Raw genomic sequence first — 13,227 nt, 5'->3', positions numbered from 1 at the left:
GTTCATATATACTTTTACATTTGTTCCAGCTATAAAATAAAATTAAATTAGGTATAATGTATGTGAAAAGATATTTACTATTATAGTCTCATGTAATTTATCAAAATTGTTAAAAATAGTTGTTAGCTTAGTTTTTCCGTAGCTGTATATCATAGATACATAAACAATCACCATCATCACTCATTCTCAGTCAGATCACAAGGCGGAATCAGAAAGGAGCCTACCAAAAAAATGCCATTTTTAATAATTGCGGTTCTTCATTCTTAGTTGCTATTTAGACAACCAAAAATTGGATTTAATTGGAAACCAAAACATTTGTAGGGATTACATAATGTTATGATTTATTAACCTAATCAATCATGTGTTCTTTCTTCTACCAGACATCCCCCATTTGAGACCAAAGCCTGTGTACATTACTACAACTCGAGACAATGAGAACATTTACAGTACAAAAATTCCATATATGGCAGCTCGTGTTGTTTTTATTAAGTGGATTGTAACCTTCTTTTTGGAAAAAAAGTATCTAACTGCAACACAAAACACTAAAAATGGAGTTGATGTATTGCCTAAAATCATCCAGGTATGCCATTCATCATCTTTTTATCTGTTAATGCTTGTGTAATAAAATACACTGGAACATAGCCAAAGTTATTGATTATTAGAGTTATTGGTTCTTACAAGTTGTTGGTTATAGGTAAGTGATTTTATTGGCCTACCCTGTCTGTAATGCCAAGGTTTCAGAGGGAGTTGTGAGTTTGAATCACTTGCTGTGCATTGTTGGGACTGCCATGATGATGCAATCTCGGGAGCCATTTTGAGAAGATGGCTGTTGTGTGCACACTCCTGGCTCCTCCTCATTCTCCTCACTTGAGTACCAGTGGCCTCTGAGCATGAGAACAGAGGCCTGTCTTGCTTTCACCAAGCCCCAGTAGCTGGAAGGCACTTAGGAAACTGTAAGTGGCCCCTGGAAAGGACCTGTGAAGCTGCTGAGCACCCTCTGGCATCTCAGGAGAGGGAAGTAGATCAGCAGCTCAGGATTTGGGGCTGGCTGTTGAGCAATGGTGGGGCCCCTAGAAGAGAAGGCCACCTCTTCCCAGAGGCCTTCAGAAGAGACCTCTCCTTGTGTGGGGCCTGCTGTGCTTTTTCTCTCTTGGCCTTGGTCAGCCATACACAGTTGGGGGCTTTCCCAACAGGCTGAGTTACTTAGGGACTTGGTGGAGCACTACCATTTGTGGAGGTCAGAGAGCAGCCACTTCACTAAGGGATCATGGTGTTGTGTGCTCTTTTGTTTATTGTCCCCAAGAACAGGGATAGGAAGTCTGGTCCACTGACTGCAGATTTGCCGATGCCCTAGAAGTCTCAGAAGTCCGACCTAGGCCTGAGCTGAAAGAATGCACAGACCTGAGGAGGCAGATAAGTGGCTCTTGTGCTTCAAGGTTATTAGGAACCTTGATGGAGGAACACCAAACAGTCTAGAGCATGCGGCTCCACTGGGGAGAAGTCACTGAAGAGTTAGAAGAGAACTTATTTTTAAGATCTGAGGGAGGTGCAGTTACAGTAAGAACAATGAAAGACTTGCTGAAAGAAATTTTAAGAAACCTTTAAATGTCTTAGTTTAAAAAATTAGCAGATAAAATGAAAATGATAATGATTATTGCTGAGAAAAAAATTAGTTTTCTGAAAAAAGATCCCACGACAGTGACTAAAAACTTAGAGTTCGAAATCAGAAATTAGTAGACAAGATCTAAGTACAGGTCCCTACCTTACAAATATTAGGTGGGTGGAAGAAGAAGATAATGAGAATAATTGAACAAATAATAAGAGTTTATCTGAACTGAAAAAAAAAAATAAAAAGGCGTGCCTCAAACTTAAAGGGTCTTTGAGTCCCAGGAAAAAGTATCAAGATACAAACCTAAACAGACATTTGATTTTCAGGAATTAAGAGACAGTAGTATAGGTTTCCAGACAGGTTGCTTCAAAGGAATGAGACTGAGATTAGTATTGAACATCTAATCAAATCTGCAATCCTGCAATCTCTTTCTCTCTCTCCTTCATACACATACACATCCCCCCACAGGATGTCAGTCAAGATTAAAAGAAAGAATCATTAATTAATGGTATTGGAATAATTGGCTAGAACCTTGCCTCTTACAACATACTGAAGCAAATGTCAGATTTATTTAAGGTCTACAATAAAACCAAAATAATGAAGAAATGTAGGCTGGGCACGGTGGCTCACACCTGTATTCCCAGCACTTTGGGAAGCTGAGGCAGGCAGATCATGAGGTCAGGAGATCGAGACCATCCTCGCTAACATGGTGAAACCCCATCTCTAGTAAAAATTAGCCAGGCGTGGTGGCGGGTGCCTGTAGTCCCAGCTACTCAGGAAACTGAGGAAGGAGAATGGCATGAACCCAGGAGGCGGAGCTTGCACTGAGCCGAGATCGTGCCACTGCACTCCAGCCTGGGCGACAGAGCGAGACTGTAAGAGAAGGGAAAATCCAGGAGAGTGTCTAAATTTGGGAAGTGGTAGACTACCTTAGGTAGAAATAAGACCCAGTAGGCTGGGCGCAGTGGCTCTCGCCTGTAATCCCAGCACTTTGGGAGGCCAAGGCGGGCAGATCACTTGAAGTCAGGAGTTCGAGACCAGCCTGGCCAACATGGTGAAATGCCGTCTCTACAAAAAATACAAAAATTAGCTGGGCGTGGTGGTAGGCGCCTGTAATCCCAGCTACTCGGGAAGCTGAGGCAGGAGAATCACTTGAACCTGGGAGGTGGAGGTTGCAGTGAGCAGAGATTGTGCCACTGCATTCCAGTCGGGGCAACAGAGTGAGACTCCCATTTCAAAAAAGAAGAAAGAAAGAAAGAAAAGAGAGAGAGAGAGAGCAAGAAAGAGAAGGGAGGGAGGAAGGAAAGGAGGAAAGAAAGAGAAAGAGAAAAGAAAGAAAGGAAGGAAAGAAAAAGAAAGAAAGAGAAAGAAAGAGAGAGAGAAAGACCCAGTAGCCGTGGAAGAAATGAGGTTTGACTTTATTTAAAAAAAAAAAGTGAAAGATTTTTATGTCTAAAGACTACAGAAGGCCAAATCCAATCAATAGACTATGAAGTAACATTGTGACTGTTAAAAGAGTTAATATCTCTGCTATGTAAAGAGTACCCACGGACTGGTAAGAAGACAAACAACCCCACTGAAAAATAGACTAAGGAGATGAAAGGGCAGCTCACAGAAGGCAGACTACAGGGACCCCTGATTTCACCGGCAGTCAGAGAAATGCAGTTAGTTCTGAACCATGATGAGATACCTTTATTCACTTATCAGGCAGACAAAAATCTGTATGAAATTATGTGTAGGAAACTCAGTCATGCTCTTTGGCAAATTTACATCACATCTTAAGTGATTGTCACTCAGTTCAAAAAAGTCTTAATTAATGGGTGTAACCTTTCCTCTCTGGTTTAAAAAGATCAGAAAACCATCACCTGTATTTATTGAAAATAAGTAGCTCATTCTTGAAAAGTACATCTGGATGATGAGAAGTAGAAAGAACAGCAAATTAACCACTGCTTCCAGGTTCTGATTTTTTCTTTTACTTGACTCTTCACAGTTGTGAGTCATCTACTTTTACTATCTAGCTTTTTTAACATCTTAAAGGTTGGAACTTTGGAATCAATTAGGGGCCGGGCACGGTGGCTCACACCTGTAATCCCAGCACTTTGGGAGGCCGAGGCGGGCGGATCACGAGGTCAGGAGATCGAGACCTGGCTAACATGGTGAAACCCCGTCTGTACTGAAAAAAATACAAAAAAATTAGCTGGGCATGGTGGCGGGCGCCTGTAGTCCCAGCTACTCAGGAGGCTGAGGCAGGAGAAAGGCGTGGACCCAGGAGGCGGAGCTTGCAGTGAGCGGAGATCGAGCCACTGCACTCCAGCCTGGGCAACTGAGCGAGACTCTGTCTCAAAAAAAACAAAAAAGCTGGGTGTGTGAATGGGCCAGGAGATGTCATGATTGGCCTCCACAAAACAGATTGGTCCCTAGTACTGTGGATGGGGTCAGCTTCCTGCAAGTCAGTTGAGGTGCATGGGAGGAGGCACACAGAGGACTGAGGTTCTGGTAGGGAGGGAGAAAGAGTGCTGGGCTGACAGCCATTTGTACCTTCTGTGCCATCATACCCTGCAGATGACTGTCCCTAGAAATGGCCACTACCATTCTAGAGACTGCCACTATACCTCACAGTAAGTTGTTGTGTTAGTTTCTTACTGCCACTATTGCAGATTCTCACAAACTTAATGTCTTGAAACAGTACAAATTTATTATCTTACAGTTCTGAAAGTCAGAAATCCAAAATCAAGTTATTGGCAGATCTGTGTTCCTTCTCGAGGTTCTAGGGGAGAATCCTGTGTTCTTGCCATGTCCAGCTTCTAGAAGCCACCTGTATTCCTTGGCTGTGGCCCTGCATCACACCACCTTTTCTCCCAGTTTCCATCATCACTTAGCCTTCTTTGTCTCTTATCCTCCTGCCACCCTCTTATAAGGACCCTTGGATTATATTGGGACCATTTGGATAATCCAAAATAATTTTTCTATCCCAACATCCTTAACTTAATCACATCTGTTATGTCTCTTTTGCCCTGGAAGGTAACACATTCGCAGATTCTGGGGATTAGGACATCCTTGGGGAAGTCATTATTCAGCCCACCAGCGCTGGTTGGTCTGCAAGGTCCAAGATGACTTCGTTCACATGCCTGCTACTTGATGAGGGCAGTTGGAAAGGAAAGCTGGGCTCATATGGGACTTCTTGTTCTGTTTTCTGGCTAATAAGGTAGTTGAACTTCTCATATGCCTACTCAGGGCTCCAAGAGTGAAATGTTTCAAGAGATGGGAATTGTTAACTGTCAGCCTCTTGGGCCTGGGTCTGATACTGGCTAGGTCTCTTCCACTCTATTCTACTGGCTAAAGCAGTCATACAGTCCATGTAGATGAAAGGGAGGGGACATGGGCCTCACGTCTCTGTGGAAGGAGTGTTAAAGAATTTGTGGTCATCTTTAATTTGCTATCTATGTGCATATATTTTTTTTCTTTTTTAGTTTGTGGGGAGAATGGGAGTTATGGGTCAAAAAGTCACAGGTTATTGAGCCCTAAGAGACTTTAGACCTAATCTAGCCTCTGTGTCCTACAGATTAACATATATGCGTGTGTATATGTGAAATCCAAGTGCGTTGCGTGGGTTGCCTTACAGTTAGGAATGTGGAGAAGCAAGTTTTTGAGACTTAGTTTGGGCCTCTTCTTTGTGTACCATACTCATCCTTGAGTCATTCCTGCTGAAGCTTCAGATAGAAAAAGAATAAAATGAATAAAGTTTTATTTTCCTGTGGAAGATAGTGGATCTGTAAAAAAGATAAAATAATTTCCATAGGTGAGCACATCTCACAGTGCGACAGTACCTTTCATAAGCCACACAGGCTTAGTAACTAAGGCATGAAGAGAAAAATTATTACGAGTATAATCCATTAATTTTCTCTAGAGATTACTATTGGATATCTGTTTTGTTTTCAAACTGTCCTTGGTAGTTACTGAAATTACTGTTTTGTACTATTCATATCTTGTCTCTTCTTGTAAAAAATACTCACAGTGGGTAAATTTTAGTTGTATTTGGGCTATATATTTTTGACACTTAAAAGTAATAATGGAGTTTGCAAAGATGAAGCAAAATTATATGTATATTTTGTTTGGAGTAAACCTTTAATTCTAGGTGGATACGAGAGCAGAAATCAGTGTTAAGCTTTGTGAGTGATTGCATGAATTACTTCATTTCTTTGGACGCCTAAAGTCTTTTAAATGTTTAAAATTTTGTGAGTATTTATTTATGTTTGACCTAAGATTCTGAGGATAAAGCTCAGATCAGCATTCTTCTGATAAAATACCCTTTAAAGATCTTCACACTCCACTGTCAAGCTGCCGCTTAGTCATATGAATCAAATGATGCCTCCTAGCATTGTTGCTGCAAGAAGTCCCCTGAATATTCCAATCTCTGTGACCATAGGAGCAAATGCTAAAGTGTAGAGACCTGATGTGATGATAATACAAATGTTTTTACACATTAATTTATTCTGTGGTTTTACAATGCAAATTAAACCTTTTAGATTGGGAAAATTTCACAGCCCTCCTTTCTGAAATAGCTTAGTAGTTTTCCTCTTAAAATAGCTGAGTTGGGAGGGATTTGTTGGTTAGTTAGAAAATTGGTAAGTACAAGCTCTGGAGCCTGTCGTGCTTCAAGCTGGTTTTGGTTTGCTGTACCCTGTGCACGTTGATGGTAACCAGAGTTACTTAAAACAAGGCAAGACTGAAGTTTTGCCAGGTGTTCTTGAGTGGGGGTGAGCATCATTGAGAAGTGTGCTGACTTTCTTCCAGACTGTTGGTGGTGGTGCTGTGCAGGAGAGAGCGCCTGAGCTGGATGGTGGTGGGCCCACGGAGCAGGACAAAAGCCATTCTAACAGCAGCACCTTGTCGGACCGAAGACTCAGCAACTCCAGCCTCTGTAGCATTGAAGAAGAGCACCGAATGGTGTATGAAATGGTACAGCGGATTCTCTTGTCAACACGAGGTTATGTCAACTTCGTGAATGAAGTATTTCACCAGGTTAGTGTGTGTGTGTGTGTGTGTGTGTTACAAGTTCTTGAAATGGAAATGATTTTGTTTCATGTTCTTTTACTTGTAACACGCCAACAAATAGAATTGGTGAGTTGGGTTATGTTACAGAACTGAATAATAAAGAACGATCCCTCTAATCTTTTAATTTGTGAGGATTGTTGTGATTTTTAAATTTTGTTGTTGAAAAATATTTACACAAGGAGGGAAAATTCTATATTTGAGCAAAATCATGAGACAAATACTTTCATGTTTTTATAACAAAGTAAACCCAGAGTTAGGTGGGAAGAAAGCCATTCCTGAATACCCAGCAACAAATGAACATAGCAAAGAAGAGTCCAGTCTTCTTCCCAGAGCCTCACAGAGCTCTCTGAGGAGCTGGAAGTTTCTGCAAAAACTCTGCAGAGGCGTGTGGCACTCACAATATGATAGAATTATTTATGGCACAAGAGAAAAAGGTAGGTGGCAAGGGGAATAAAAGGAAAGAAAGGAGCAGAGGCCAAGACAAGAAAAGAGGTGTGAGCAAAGGAAGGAGACAGAAGAGGTCAGAAGCCCAGGCTGCGGTTAGTGGCCATGAGTGACATCAGAGGTTTGCAACTGGGGTTGATGCTACTCCCTAGGGGACATTAGCAATGTCTGGAAACAGTTTTGGTCATCACAACTGGGGAGGGGGTGCTACTGGCATCTTAGCGGGTCGCAGCCAGGGATGTTGTTAAATATCCTGCAATGCCCAGAATGGTCCCCACCCCCACCATGACAAAGAACTATCTGGCTCAATGTGTCAGTAGTGCTGCTGTGGAGAAACTCAGCACTAGCCTTCAACACAGCAAACAGAGCTCCCACAGGTCTGGAGTGTGGCGTGTGGCCAGTGCCACTTGACTCTAGGTACTGGTGCTCTTGAAAACAGGGAATGTGGCCTATTTGTGGGTATGTGTATATGAGGTGGAATAGTTGTTTTGTCCATAGACCTGAAAAGTAGGTTAAGCCCTTGAATGGCAGAGTCCAGTTGTAGGTGAGGAAGAGAAGAAGAGTCTTAGACATATGAATGACGGGAATGCATCACAGAGAACTTCTTATGGCGAGGCAAGTTTTTGAGATAGTGAATGTTTGGCCCTCTCACTTCTGGGACTTTCATTACAAAAAATCAACCAAAAACAAAGTCACAACCTAATCTATAGCAGTGTAGAGATTTTACCATATTTTCATTTTAATGAAGAAAAAATTTTACTTAAGAAAATGTTTGTTTAGTCTGCAATTAACATTCCACTTATAAAATATTTTTTTCTGGTTCTGTGGCCCGGCACTGCCTTGGTTCTTCTCACTCTCTGTGTCTTCTCTGTTTCATGTCTTGGCCCCTCTTTTTGTTTCACCCCAAATTACAGGTGTTAACCAAGATTCAGGGCTCAAGTCTCTGCTGTAATTCTACACTTGCCTCCTTGGGGCCTTTACTGCCTGTCCAGTGCCAGCAACCACTGTGGCATATGACTCCCAGTCAAGCCTTTTGTCTGGACCTCACTTGTAAATAAAAACATTAATTTCATTAAACAAATTTTTTATACTCATGAAAGATTTGTTACTGGCAGAGGATATACCACACCAGGAGCCGGAAAGCATAATGCAATGCTACAGAGGCCGGTTACACCTGAGCACAGCTTCAAGGGCCCTCCCTCTGCTGCACAGAAAGTGTGCCCTCTCGGGATCATGATTCACCAACATGAGAGTGAGATGTCTGTCTCAGGGAAGACAGGGCACAAGTTTACTGAGAGGGCTTTTAGACCTAACTAATCACATGGCCAAAATCAGGCAGAATGACTGGGTAAACCAGGTGTAGACTCTCAGTGTCTACATTGTCACTGAACAATGTAGACAAGGTGGCACTGGGTGCCTCCTACACTTGCCTTTTAAAATGCCCACGTGCCATCCAATCTGATGTTCCTGTAGTATCTTAATGATAACAAGACCAAAGCCGGGCTGATTTTTTCCCCTAATATCAACTTCTTCTCCTGACTTGACTGCTTCTTCAAAGGGACCTGTATTCATGTTTGCATCTTAATTTTAATGCTCCTAGGTTCCCCATCTCCCTCTCCTCCTATGACAGTCACTGGACAAGTCACACAGGAGTTTTGCTCACTCCTTTCCTCTCCATTTTCTTTGACTGTGGTTAGCAGCCCTCTCCTTGGAGCTTCCATCCTTCTGTGTCATCCCTTTCTAGGTAGTACTGCACACATCATACTGCCACAACTTTTCTTTTTATCGTAATAGTCCACGATTTTAAAATCTACCCCATTCCCTACATTAATGTTGTCATATTCATGCTCCTGTTGTACATGTTAAAGGACCATAGCAACTATTGATTTGAAATAGTCAAGGTCCTGGAGTGTATCATCTATAGCAGGGGTCAGCACACTTTTTAAAGCAAAAGGCCAACTAGTAAATATTTTAGGCCTCGTGGATCATACGTCTCTGTCACAGGGGCTAAACTCTGCTATGGTACCAAGAAAGCAGCCAGAGATACATGTAACAAGTGAGGATGGCTGCGTTCTAGAAAAATTTTATTTACAAAAATAGGCAGCAGGCTGGATGGTTTGCTGACTCTGATCTATAGTAACATTTTTAAATGCTTGAATGAAAATACTTCATATCAGATAAGATGACATTAGCAAGGCTTTTAGATCTTAGACAACAGATAAATGCTATATTGTTGTGGTTTTACCTTTATTGTGTAATTGTTAATTTATCATACAAATAATTCTGACTGTATCTGTTATTGGCATCCTACCCCTGGCAATAGTGTGCTCTAAATTCTAAATTCAGTCTAAATATTAAACCCAATCTAAATTCAATTTTGAAGTAGTTTTGATCATTGAGGTGACTATAGACTACATATGACTGAAGTTATGAGACATCTTAGTGTCATGAAGCTTAAAAACATTTACATTTTATAATTTTTCTTAACCAGATCTAATTTGAAAGAGTAACTGTGTATGTGAAGTTTAAAATCTAAGTATTATGTGTTGTTAAAATACTGAAATAGAAACATTTGGGAAAAGAGGAATGGGTTTTACGATTGCATTTTATTGCTCTGTTGGTCAATGATGAATTTCTCTTTTATGGAAAACAAAATGGGACTTCTTTCAAAATAACTGTTTTTTCAACTTTAAATTAAGATTCACAGATGTTTAAGCCTAACGGTTATTATAGTTTAAAATGGATGTTCAAAAAGTGCACATTCTCAGTGGAGAGATAAGGTGTGTGTGTATGCTGCAGAGAACAGTGTGAGATGGTAGATCAGATGTCCATGAGTGACTTGGGAATAAGTGCTGGTGAGCTATTGGGGCAGAGAGGCTCATGGCAGAGGCTAAAGAACCACCTGGTGTGGGTCACCTTGGACTGGGTAGTTCAGTGAGTTGAATGTGGGTGGTGGAAATAGACAGTAACTGAAGTAGGACAAGGCTCAGGGTATCCCTCATCTGCTGCCATCCCCAGCAGGAAGGCCAGGCAGTGGTAGAATGCTTCGTGTAGGCAGTCCTGGTCACTGGGTCACTTCACTGTAAACTCGTCTTCTCATTGGCATTTTTCAGACTACCTGTTGTGACCTATTCGTAGGTCATGAAACCAACTTAGTGAGTCAAAACTAGTATTTTTTTTAAACAATGAAACAGAATAAAATAGAATAGAACAAATATTTCACAGTGTAGTTCAAGTTGTAAGGATTACTATTTCTTTGTGAAACTTCTAATTTATTTATGTGTGTACAATACTATATATACAAATGCATATATCCTTTGGTAAAGTGTCTTACTTAGGCTATGATCTGAAAAGTTTGAAGCACTGCTCTAAAGGATGTTTGTTCATTAGGTTGTTTTATTGGTTGGTTTTATTTTAAACAGCTTTATTTTTATTAAAAAATCTATGTTCATTAGATAAACAAAGTCTCTCTGTATATGTAATTATAGAGGAGAAAGCAAAAGCAAATCCCTCGAAACACCACCATTAATGTTAGAAGAAAGTCTGCTCTTTCTATATGTGTATATATGGCTGGGGCCTGGCTAGCTACATAGATGAGACACCAGCAGAGAGGAGATGGGTAAGAAAGGATTATAAACAGACAGAAAGCAGGCTGGTAGAGAGACAGGGGGGTGTACAGGTGAACTGATAGACATCAGCAAACTGGCAGGCAGGTGTAGAAGAACAAACAGGTGGGTGCAGATAGGCCAGCTGGCAGAGATGGAAATAAGCAAGCAGGTATAGACCAATAGGCAGACAGAAATAGGCAGGCAGGCAGAAAAGCAAGAGGGAGGGAGGCATGGGCAGAGACAGGTGAAGGTGGAACCAGACAGACGTCAGTTGAGATTAAGGCAGGCACAAGGGGAGGTATGGAAAAGTGCCTGGGGTGGGGATGGGGACTGACGGAGTAACTATGACAATGGAATCCTTAATTCTTCATTCATTCATTCTTAATTAATGAAAATTCTGAATTTTACTTGAATTTAACAGAAGAAAAGACAGTAAAGGAAAAGTGAAGGAATTGTTTAAAATCCAATGAATATTTCTTTACCATAAGAAGTATTAATTGCTGAAAGATTTGTCTAAACTAAAAAAAAATTATAATAACGTTGAGGTGTTAGAATCACTTTTGAACTACACATGGTAATTTTAGATAGCACTATGGGTTTCCTGCTATGAAATATGAATAAATTAGCAGCCATGTATTTTCTTTAGCCCCCTCTAGTTACTAATTTCATCTTATTATACATTTATATTATAGCATCATTGGCAGTTGATTTCAGAATCCTAATGTACAGAGTTGTTTAGTCTTGATTCTGTATTTACACAGATTAATTCATCCTGTTCCATAGTTCTAAAATACTTAATTTTTCTTGCTTGGCCTTGTTTTGTCATTGAGTGTTTTCAGGAAGATGTCCTGGAACGCTTATGCCTTAAGTCCTTTTATGATGGGGAAGGTTTTTCTTTTGCCTTTCTTTTTTTTTTTTTTTTGGAGATGGAGTCTCACTCCCATCACACAGGCTGGAGTGCAGTGGTGAGATCTTGGCTCATTGCAACCTCCACCTCCCGGGTTCAAGTGATTCTTCTTCCTCAGCCTCCCAAATAGCTGGGATTACAGGCATGCATCACCACACCCAGCTAATTTTTGTATTTTTAGTAGAGACGGGGTTTCGCCATGTTGGCCAAGCTGGTCTCGAACTCCTGACCTCAGGTGATCCACCCGCCTCAGTGTTCCAAATTGCTAGGATCACAGGCCTGAGCTACCGCGTCCAGCGTCTTTTTCCTTTACGTGTAAAGAGCAGCTTAGCTGGGTATAATGATCTTGGGTCATTTTTTTCCCCTTGGGAATTTGTGAGTCAAAACTTTTCTAGACATAAAAATCAGAAGAAACAGGACAATCTCACAAGGACTTCAGTTGTATAATTTGAGACTTTAGGGTAAATAGGTTTAACATATTTAAAGAAATAAAAGACACCAAAATAGATGATGAATGCAGATTAGGAAGAAAATAGAACTTCCAGACATTAAAATGACATGTAATAACTGGAATATTAAAAGAAAACCTAAATGGATAAGTTTAATTGTAGATTAGATGCAGCTAAGGAGAGAATGAGCTGGATGACAAATCTGAAGAAATTATCGTGAATGCACCTCAGAGAGACAGAGAGGTGAGAGCTGTGAGAGGTTGAGACCTGGAGGATCTGGTGAGAAGGTTCCCATCTCCCCTGGCTGCATTATTTTTTTGCTTAGTGTTCTACCACTTTTGGAAGAGTATCCTACTCTGATTGTGGATTTGTTTTTTTTTTTTTGAAAGCCTATCAGTTTTTGCTCTATTTTTGGCAAAATTATTAGTTGCAATACAGACTTAGAATTAGTTTATATTCCTTTGAATTGAATGCTGTCATTAAGAAGTTTCTGTCTTCATCTCTAGTAATGGTTTTCCGGAGGAGGGGTGCAAAGTCTATCTTGTCTATTTTTGATATAACTCTACCAGTTTTCTTTTGGCTAGTGTTTGTATGGTACATCTTTCGCTAACTCTTTACTTTCAGCCTCCCCCGTCCATATGTTTTGGATGTCTTCTTATAAATTGCAGCGAAGTCTTTTAAACAGATTTTTAAATTAAATCTTACAATCTTTGTCTTTTGATTGGATCATTATTCATTACGTTTAACATAGCAACTGCTGTTAGGTTTTAGTCTGCTGTCTTCTTACTTTCTAGTTGTATTGGACCTTCAAGCTCATTGTTTTTAATATCCCATTTTTCATCTCAAATTAAATTAGTTTTACGGTCATTTGTAGTTACTTTAATAGTTAACACATGCATTCCTAACATAAATGCTAGCATTAATTTCAACTTTTACCCTCAGTACACATGTTAGCTCTATTTACTCCTCAGTTTATATGCCATTGTTATTATTATGAATATGTAATATGTAGATATTATCCCTTTCAGAACCACTGTAAGGTTTGTTTCATCCAGTTTTATTCTTTTTATTCATATATATTTTCATATATATGTTTTGTTCATTTAGATTTATCCACATTCTCTTTTTATTGCATTTTATTGCTTCCCAAATCTC

The 13,227-nt window shown here is 40.3% G+C and overlaps 1 protein-coding gene across 2 annotated transcripts in view; it reads left to right on the top strand.

Moving 5' to 3' along the window:
* RALGAPA2 (Ral GTPase activating protein catalytic subunit alpha 2) overlaps positions 1-13,227 on the top strand; it is a 326,457-nt gene that overhangs the window by 77,032 nt on the left and 236,198 nt on the right. For both annotated transcript variants that reach the window (XM_008962966.5, XM_063600987.1), the window contains exons 9-10: positions 381-580; positions 6,404-6,631. In XM_008962966.5, coding sequence (XP_008961214.1) covers positions 381-580; positions 6,404-6,631 — 428 coding nt within the window. The remainder of the gene's footprint in view (positions 1-380; positions 581-6,403; positions 6,632-13,227) is intronic.

This window comes from Pan paniscus, chromosome 21 (genome assembly GCF_029289425.2).
Source record: "Pan paniscus chromosome 21, NHGRI_mPanPan1-v2.0_pri, whole genome shotgun sequence".
NCBI lineage: Eukaryota > Metazoa > Chordata > Mammalia > Primates > Hominidae > Pan > Pan paniscus.
Note: the sequence above shows the minus strand (reverse complement) of the source record. Positions and strands in the feature narration are given on the sequence as shown.